The sequence below is a fragment of the Quercus robur genome, chromosome 4 (assembly GCF_932294415.1).
Source record: "Quercus robur chromosome 4, dhQueRobu3.1, whole genome shotgun sequence".
Classification (NCBI taxonomy): Eukaryota; Viridiplantae; Streptophyta; class Magnoliopsida; order Fagales; family Fagaceae; genus Quercus; species Quercus robur.
Window position 1 is genome coordinate 67,195,877 of NC_065537.1, and position 10,566 is coordinate 67,206,442.

Below are 10,566 nucleotides of genomic sequence, written 5' to 3' on the forward strand. Positions count from 1 at the left end.
AAGTCAAGATATAGCTTCAGCCATTGTTCCAAGGAAAATCTCCTAGGTGATTCATCGTTAATATCAAAACCTGTAAACCAATTGTGCTTTCACAAACCTTCCATTTGTATTAATAATTACTATAATCTAATAACACGTGAGCGTCGTACAGAATTATGAAATAAATGTTATTTACACACAAACTTGGATCTACTTGATATTATATAGAATCACATAATAACATAAAAAATTCTTACACCATTACATCCATTTCAATAATACTAATGATAGTAACGATGGGCATGAAACTAACCATCATATTAATATATCAAATTACTTTCAACGGATACCATGTTCTTCAAACTGCTACTAAAATAACAAAATATAGAACTGTCATACAATTCTCCAAATATGCTATAGCAACTACGAACTGTAAATCGTCCCCCCCCCCCCTTGGGTACAATCAAGAGTCAGATGGTGGAGAAGGTGGAACAGGATGTCTATAGTGAGCTAAGTCCACTCGCATAGCTCCAACCTCAGCAAGAAGACCATGTAGAAGCTGCCCATGGGCTGCTTGAGTCGTCATAATGGTCTCCATCATAGCATGAAGAGAGGGAGGAAGAGGGCATGTATGCGCTGCATCAACAGTGTCAACATCTACCTCATCATCACCATCCTCGACAACAACAGAAGTGGGATCCCCATGCATGTCCTCATCTGGGACATCTCTAGTAGTAGACCGTACTCATGGTCTATTGGATGGACCAACACTGAGGTCGACAACCTTCTTTTGGGCAGATCTCTGTTTCAGAAATTTGGCTCCTATAGGGCCTTGGATGTGAACCAACTCTTGGTAAGGAAAGTTCTTTAATCCTAAATATTTGAGGACCCTATGGATGAGAACTGGGAAAAACAAAGCATGCCTCTTGTACTTGCTCCTACACACCTTGACAATGGTTTCGATGAAAAGGGAAGGAAAACAAATGGAACTATTGGTGACGAGGGCGTAAAGCAAGATACAACTGTCTACAGGGATTGTATGGATATGAGAGATAGGAAAAATGTTGTGACAAGCTATCCTAAAGAAGATATAATTAAGCTCAGTCAACTCACTTGAGCTAATACTTCGGTCAGAATCTCGATTGTTTGATCATCCACAAAGGACATCCATAACATCATCAATACGAGGAGACATAGAGTTTGGATAAGTAGGTGTACAAATTATAGGTACATCAAGAGCTTTAGATACGCGCTCCCCAGTTATTGTAAACGGTACACACGTATGGACGATGCCACCTTGTGACCACCCAGATCCTCATGCACCGATAGATTCGAATAGAATTCTCTAATCAAGTCAGTTGGAGGGGGTTGTATGTTTGTACACAGGGACAGCTAATGCCTAGACTATAGATTCTCACGAACAAAAGGATACAGTTCATGTAGATTGATTTGCCTTTCTCCCTAAATACGCCTACACTTAATCAAGGTTTCAAAGGTTTGCTCATTTTCGGGCGTGAGGAACCTTAATTGACCAAACACCACTTCAGGTTCGAATGCAGCTCTGCATTTTCCCCTCTTAGTCCTTTTCGAAGCCATAACTAATCGATGATCAATAGTGGAAACACAATTAGCTCACATAAAAACAGAACCAAAATGAAGTTTGAGGCAGAGAACAAAAATTGGAGACTAACCAGCTACCATGTGTAGAAAATCATCCATACAATATACTGTCTAGAGCAGTTTACAACAACACAATGAAAAAACAATATTCTTATTCACGGGTTGTTTAGTTGGTGAAATAATTGTAATGCATTTTGGTCCGAGTCAATAATATGAAGTTAGAGACCTAGAGTATATAACAGTAATAATATTATACAAGAAACATACAAGTGGATTTAGGACCTGACACATTTTCGAAATTCCTAGCTACATGTAGTAAGTTTCACCAGCTTCTACAAAAAAACAGAAAATAAATTACACAATGTACAGTTCAGACATACAAACAGCATAAGGACTACCACACACATATGGAGCCACTGGCAAGTTCATTTTGTGGAAGGAAGACAACCTATGAGATAGGCAACCTTACTAACAACAATGCTTTTGACTAGCCAAACACCCAATTTCATCACAATCTTCATAGACAATGAAGTTTCAAGCATAAAAAAAAAATTAAAAATTAAAAAAATTAAAAAAAAATAAAATTTGAGAATAACGCACCACCAATGTGTAATTTTAAAGACAGCAACCGTTAAATGAGTCTTACTATGTAAAATCTTCGAAGAATTTGCGTGGGAAATTATCGATTCTAGCCGGATGAAGCGAAAGCAATCGAAGATGTAATTTCGGACAGTTGCAAGTTCTACAGAACTGGGGGAGAGTTTATAATGCTAGGTCATATTTCATTATGTCCATATAAATCGTTTATACATAAATCAAGTTACATGCAATCCAAATTTTGAGCACAAGGGCTTGCACATAACTCGATACTCCAGAAAACAAGTCTTGTTCAACTTACTCGATTATACATAAATCGAGTTCCGCTCACTGGGTTTCCACATAAACGAGTTAATTTCAAGTAACTCGATTTTATATAAGTAGAGTTATTCAACTTGGCACTGGTCCAGATGCAGTCCAAGAGGGTCTTCCACATAAACCGATTCTATGGAAATCGAGTTATGTGCAGTGCAAATAACAAGAATCCAATTTAAGGTGGAACGGCTTTCACATAACTCGATACTACAGAAAACGAGTTAATTTCAAATAAATCGATTATCTCTAACTCGAGTTATGTTGCTTGGGCCTCCACACCCAGCCTAGATATTTGGACTAGTCTAGATGCAGTCCAAGACGAATCCAAGTGTACAGGTAGGCTTGGCACATAACCCGATTCTATTGAAATCGAGTTATGTGCAGTGGAAAATCACAAGAATTCAATTTATGTGTACAACGGCTTGCACATAAATCGATATTTTAGAAAGCAAGTTGTGTTTAGTGTTACTCGATTTTCTTGAACTCGAGTCAAGTTGACTCGGCTTACCCACCCAGCCCATATATTTGGACTGGTCCGGATGTAGTCCAAGAGGAATCCAACTGTACAGGTAGGCCTCACACATAACCCGACTCTGTTGAAATCGAGTTATGCGCAGTGGAAAATCTCAAGAATGCAATTTATGTGTACAACGACTTGCACATAAATCAATACTTTGGAAAGCGAGTTATGTTCAGTGTTACTCGATTTTATAGAACTCGAGTTATGTTGACTCGGCTTACCCACCCAGCCCATATATTTGGACTAGTCCAGATGCAGTCCAAGAGGAATCCAAGTGTCCAGAATGGTATTCCACGTAACTCGGTAAGTGAAAAATCGAGTTATGTTCAGTATACATTACACATAACTTTGTTATTTGAAAAATGAGTTATTTATATTTGCTCCAATTCCAAGAGAATTGCCACACGTGTGGCTGAAAATCCATACACTTCAAAAACAAAATCTTATATAAGTTACTATTTAGTTTCCTTAATTTAACGTTTATTTTCAGACGTACTCTTCGGTGTGTTACTACTCTTCTTTATCATCTATTTTTATTTAATTGATATTACATATGATTATAATAAATTATTATTAATTTGACAAATGTTATGATTAGTTATTTATTTATATGCATTCTATCGTTGTTTTCTGACCAATCTTTAAAGTATTAATAATATTTTTTTGACTATTTTACAATATAGTTGTATTGTATACTATTTAGAATACTATGTTAGATTATTGTATGTAATATGACAATTGTATATACAAAATACAAAAAAAAAAAAAAATTTAAAAATTATCATTTTATTTTTACTCCCCACAACAAAATCCTAGCTCAAGACACTGTTGACCCCCCTAAAATAAAATCTTGGAGTCGCCATTGAATGTAATATAATTGAATGAAATGCAAAAAGGCCAAAATCCAAACAAAGTTGGAGAAAAAAATACAGCATCATTTTCATTTTAGAATACATATGAAAGTTCATCATAGTAATTAAAAATTTTCCAAGAGTGAAACTCTAAACATCACAAAAGTACCCAATCAATAAAGTTGCAAACTGGGATGAACAAAATAGGGATGAATAGTAAAGTTGCAAAATAAACACACTCTAAACATCACATAATACATTATCATCACTTTGCATCCACCCTAACCACTTAATCTTGGCATTTGAAAACATGGATGTTTAACACAACACCGTCCCTCATAATCAGCTCAAATACGCAAACATCTCCTACTCGCAAAATATTTTCCTTCACAAATGCAGACCAACCAGCTGATATGACACATGATGAACCCCCACTTCATTCATAAATGTATAGCTTCACAGGCCATAATCGGTCCACAATCTGGAGCTTGACAGGGAATATACTTGCTTTGGTGTAGTCCTTGGTAAACCCTTCTCTCGGTAAGTAGTTGATAATGTCTTGGGGTAAACTCTGTACAAGAAACAATAAAAGATATTTAAAAAATAGTTGAACCTAAGATGATACTATTTGATATCCAAATGATACAGTTTAATATATATACATCTTTTCACCTAAAAACACAAATAAGCAAATCATTACCAACAAAATGTCCAGCAACAAGTATCTAGTGTGACAATCTTTCTAATTGATCTATGAAAAATCAAAGTTAATGGGAGTTGCATTTCTAAATTACAAAAATATGTGAAGCTAAAAGCTTACCGCACGATCCTTGCCATTAACGTGGGATGGACGAATGATAACAGTGAAAAGGGGATTTTCTGATTTAAAAGCATTGGCTATAAAGAGATTTTCAACTATACAACTGTCTTTCTTAGGATGGGCTGATCCTGAAACGACTTGAAAATATGAAGTCATGCACATAAAATGAATAGTAAACATGCTAAAAAAATCAACCAATTCCTTACAAAAGTATAACATTCAAACTTGAACCCTCTCCCCTATAAAAGTGTTTGATGATTTCAATAGAGCTGTCATCACTCTCATCGTCTTCCATCACTCTCATCGTCTTCCATCCTATGAACTTGGAGTTCCTCGTCTAAAGTATAGTCTATTTCTGTTGCAGTGGCATCAAATACGAGCACATCAAAGTGTGAATTTCCTTCATATTTGAAAACTAGCAAGTGCCCCATGGTTAGACCATGACAGCTTGCAAATTCGAACCAACCATTTTGAAACCAAACCCCCCCATCATGTTGTGTCAACTTGACTTTCCATTTTCTACCATTTGGAATAGTAAGAAAGGCCATATCTGACAGATCCACTCCATATTTCTGCATGAACTTATCTAGAATCTGCTATAAAAAGAATCTCCATAACATAAATGCAGGCTTTGGAAATAAACACATGCAATCAATCAAGCTCTATGGAGTTGTGCAGCTACCATTGCAGGAAAAATGGATTTAGTGATTATTAGGTCATAATACTTTCATAAGTATTCAAGGAAGATACTTGTTGGATGAACAAAAGTTCAAAAAAGCAGACAAAATCCTTATAGACAATGCTAGAAAATAAAAGTTAAACACATGGCAGAATACTCCTTAGTTACATCCCCCACCCCCACACAAAAAAGAAAAGAAAATGGACTGATCCATAGATTTTTATGACCACATCCACGGATTTTTATCAATGGTCACTGCATTAAGTAAAATGAGGAAGAGGAAAGAGGGAGGAGGAAGAAAGGAAGGAACAAGAACAAATTTATGATCAAGTACAAATCAAACAAAATAAAATAACAGCCCATGCAACATTAAAGTTATATTTAATAGCTATAACCTCAATCTATCTTATTAAGGGCTCGATATTTGACAGTAACAAATCTTATGAATTTTTATGCTTCTTATACAACCAAATCTTATAACCAAAATAACCATCAAATATATTCAACATCCAATATTTCTCTGTTGTTGTTGAAATGTAAAAAATTTTGGGGAAATGTTGTATTCTGAGTGCTTGTGTAATGTGTTTGTGATTTGGTTTTGGGGTGTTGGGGAAATATTGAAGATGACCCACTTTTGTTTATGGGCAGGATTTCGATTTAGACGTACAAATTTTTGCCACTTAGCCACTTTATAAGTTTGTGAACTCTAAAAAAAAATGATAAAAAGAGTGAAAGATATTCATAGAGGAAATCTTGTTATCATCACTGTGTTTATGTGTTTTTAATGTTTTTGAGATGCCTGATGTTCCATATGTGGTTTTGGTGTCTTACAATCTGAGGAAAACCTTGGAGATAGGTTTTTTTAGTGTCCTTGAAAGGTAGGAAGTGAAATTAGAGACAAAAAAAAAAAAGATTTGTGTATCCTAGTTTGATCCCAGGACACAGTTTCACAGTTTAAATTGAGTTATAGATCTGTGCTGACCCTATAAGCCCTATCACATTTTTAAAAAAAAATACTATCTACTCTTGCTCTGTATTTTTTTCCCTCAATTTCTACCATGCGCTTATCCCTGTTTCATTTTTTGTTCATATCAATAAATTTGATGCAAAAGTACTCTGTTATGTGACTGTGTTCTTCTTAAAATGTGACCTACGTATTGCAAAATGAAAGTTTTTATGACTACATGTAACAAATGTAAATTTTTTCAAGAATCACAAATAAAGAAGATCAAGTGGACGACGTGTATTAGCATATGATTTTTAGAGAGGAAAAAGATCATAAATTTAAGCATACTTACAAGCTTTCCTTCTTGAATAGCATTAGGCAGAATAATCTTGAAAAAGTGTTGGGACCGATTAGCAGGACCATCCTCGTTGTCTCTCCACCATTAAAAAGCCATTGTTCTGGTTCTCCAAAGTTCTGTGCTTTTCGCTGAGAAGTTGAACAGTTGATGCTTCGTACGTTTGAGCACTAAATAGTGGCCAGAATGGCGTGTGGTCATACACATAACCCGATTATTAGGAAATCGAGTTATATGCACTATGACTCAAAGGAGTTCATGTTGTGCGCAGTGTATCTCAAAGGAATCCATGTTGTGTGTGATGGTTTGAACATAACTCAATATCAATGATATGGAGTTACGAGTAGAATTACTCGATAATATGTTGATCGAGTTATGCGGACTATTGTTGCACAGCCCAGATATTTGCACTAATCCAAATGCAGTCCAAGAGGAATCCAACTATCCATGTAACTCGACTTTCTGTAACTCAAGTTATATTTACTATAAATCAACGAAACCCAATGCTGTACTCAATTATATGTAAGCCGAGTTATGTTCTCTGGGCTTCACAACCTAGCCCAGATATTTGGACTGGTCCAAATACAGTCCAAGAGGAATCTAAGTGTGCAGAATGCTCTTCAACGTAACTTGGTACTATAGAAATCGAGTTACGTTGACTGGGCTAGGTGGGATGCTCTTCAACGTAACTTGGTACTATAGAAATCGAGTTACGTTGACTGGGCTTCCCCACCCAGCCCAGATATTTGGACTAGTCCAGATACAGTCCACGAGGAATCTAAGTGTGTAGAATGGTCTTCAACGTAACTCGGCACTACAGAAATCGAGTTACGTTGACTGGGCTTCCAACTGTCCACGTAACTCGACGTTTCCTAATTTGAGTTATATTCACTATAAATCAATGGAACCCAACGCCGTACTCGATTATATGTAAGCCGAGTTATGTTCTTTGGGCTTTTCACAACCCAGCCCAGATATTTGGACTGGTCCAGATGCAGTCCAAGAGGAATCTAAGTGTGCAGAATGCTCTTCAACATAACTCGGTACTACAGAAATCGAGTTACATTGACTGGGCTGGGTGGGATGCTCTTCAACGTAACTCGGTACTACAGAAATCGAGTTATGTTAATTGGGCTTCCCCACCCAGCCCAGATATTTGGACTGGTCTAGATGCAATCCAAGAGGATTCTAAGTGTCCAGAATGGTCTGCAACGTAACTCGTTAAATGAAAAATCGAGTTATTTTTAGTATAAACTATCTACTTGAAGTTTTCCTTGTGACTTGCACTGTTCACACCCCATTCAGTATTGGCGTGCTTATTCATCGTAAAAGTGGACTTGTTCACAACCATACTGTGAACAACAACTCATCCATCTACTTCCAACCACATCCATCAATAAATCATTCCCCCATTTCCATTACGCAAATAAAAAAATCATCCATACAAGCTTATTTGTAAGTAAAGAGCCTTTATGCATTTAAATCAATTGATGTACAAAAATAAAAAGTTCAATTTCTGCATTTTAAACATTCTTCACAATTGTAACTTGAAACTTGGATAGCATCCGCCAACAATGGTTTTAGGTAATCATGGAGTCTACGCATTTGAGTTACACCTTTTTTTTGTTCTCTTCAGAAGTTCCCTCCTTTCTAAGGAGTAGCCAACACAGAAATTAGTATACAACCCATATTAATTAATAAATTGAATTGACAAATACAGAAGAACCTTCAGGCTTGCCTGCTTAAATGACGAGCATCTATAGTTACACCTTGGCGACAATTACAAATCTGAAGCAAAACATATACAGTTAGGGAAATAGAGACCCTATGAATACTAGAATACGTACACCACAAACAATAAGATTGAAAGAACACCAAAACTGGGACAGAAGACTTGGAATGGTAATATCTAGGAGTTAAGGCTAATTGTAACTACTTGAAGAAGTAATCACAAGATTGCCCAAAATGGAGCTAAATTTGATACAATGGTATTACTATCATGGTTCCAATCTAAAAATTACTCCAGGTATCTTAATTATAACTCATATAATGTAATATCTAAACATGTAAAGAAGAATAACTTATGATACCCCCTTGTTACTATGATTTGTAGTTGTTACCTGCTACATAGCACCATGGCTTGTTCATGCCACATTTCGAGTCGGACATGTACGACGGTTATGACCCTCTTGGCGACATGACCCACACTTCAACTTTGGTCCATTCTCAATCCACAATGAGGTTGGCAACTCCCTATCCTCGTCATCCATCTCATTGCGGATTCTCGTGGACTTTGGCCGACCTTTCTCATGGATCAACTGCTGGTTTGGCATCACGGTTCTCCTTTCTGCTGGCTCCGGCCATTCTAACCTATCTTTCAGTGGTTGGAATATCGGCTCATAGCTGTGATACCATTCTTCAACGTGGTAGAAACGATCCATATACTCAGTGGCATCATGATTGTGTTTGGCACAAACTGCTATCAAGTGGGAACAGGGGATCTTGTTTGCTTCCCATTTGCCGCACGTGCATGTCATGTCCATGAGGGAAACCCTATGGGTGTGATCTCCCCCGACAGTGTTTAACAGTGAAGACTGTGTCTCCACTGTATATAACCGTTGTTGCACACTCATCCTTCTAACAATATGGAGCTTCGCCTTCTCTTGATTTGCCTCGAACTTGTCATAGGCATATTTGCACCACACTTTCCCCTCTTGCAACTGCTCTAGGGTTTTGTTTCGACATAAGTCAAAGTATGAGTTCACCTTGTAAAATGTAAACTTCACCATTGCAATTATGGGTAAGCTACGTGCGCCCTTAAGTACCCCATTGAAGCACTTTGACAGGTTGATTGTCATTGCCCCATATCGGTGCCCATGGTCATGTACAAGTGTCCACTTTTCTTGATTTACCTCCTTAAGATAGTTGTACACATCCAGGTTGACATTCTTGATGCAATCCATGGTGTTCTCAAACTTCCTAACTTGATTCACAGTTGCTACGTTCCATACCAAGTTCTTCAACGGCATACTATTGAAGTTAGTGTTAACATTGCTTACTAAATGGCGGAGGCAATACCGATGATGGGTTAAGGGCAGTTGCAAGTAGCCCCTAGTGGTGTCATCGAAGCATGATTGTATCCCACGATGCCTGTTAGATATTGTACACAAATTGGTCCGATCTGTAACATAGGTCAACAGGCATGCCAAGAACCATCCCCATGTCTCCGTGCTCTTGCTTTCGACAACGGCAAATGCGAGTGGATAAACCTCGTTGTTACCATCTTTTGCCATTACTATCCACAGCTTTCCTTTGTACTTGCCATAGAGGTGCGTTGCATCTATGCTTATCACCGGCCTGTAATGCCTGAACCTTCTAATACACGGACCGAAAGCCCAAAACGCGGAGTTGAATATACAAGTCCCCGGGACATGGGGGTCACACTTTAATGTGGCCACAGTGTCCGGATTTGCATCGGACAATGCAACTAGAAATCGTGACAATTTCATGTACGACTCATCAAAATCCTCGTAAATACGCGCAACTGCCTTCTGTTTGGCTTCCCAAACTTTGTATATAGTTACCTCATGCCCATGCCTTGCATGCAACATACTACACAAGTCCCTTACCTTTCGGGTTAGGTCTTCCCATACATACTTCTCAAGTGTAATGGATATGAACTTGAATCCATCATCTGCCCATCAGTCGCTAGCTGGAGGGATGAGCAACTATGGGGACCCTTACATGTACTGATAACCCATATCCCGAGCTTCTTGCTGCAATTGGCCCGAATTAACCACAAACATGCCTCATGTATGCACCACACTACCAGCCTATTGGTGTCAGACTTGATGACCTTGTATTACTTATTATGCTCCACAGAG

At 37.6% G+C, this 10,566-nt stretch overlaps 1 protein-coding gene across 1 annotated transcript; it reads right to left on the minus strand.

The window, feature by feature from the left end:
- Positions 1 to 8,826: 8,826 nt before the first annotated feature.
- Positions 8,827 to 10,293, minus strand: LOC126722437 (uncharacterized). The gene has a single exon (XM_050425588.1). The coding sequence runs from the start codon at positions 10,291 to 10,293 to the stop codon at positions 8,827 to 8,829; it is 1,467 nt and encodes a 488-aa protein (XP_050281545.1).
- Between the last annotated feature and the right edge of the window lie 273 nt (positions 10,294 to 10,566).

What these genes read in the sequence shown, in the direction of transcription:
- LOC126722437 (XM_050425588.1), bottom strand. Translation starts at nt 10,293, where the DNA reads ATGTTGCATGCAAGGCATGGGCATGAGGTAACTATATACAAAGTTTGG.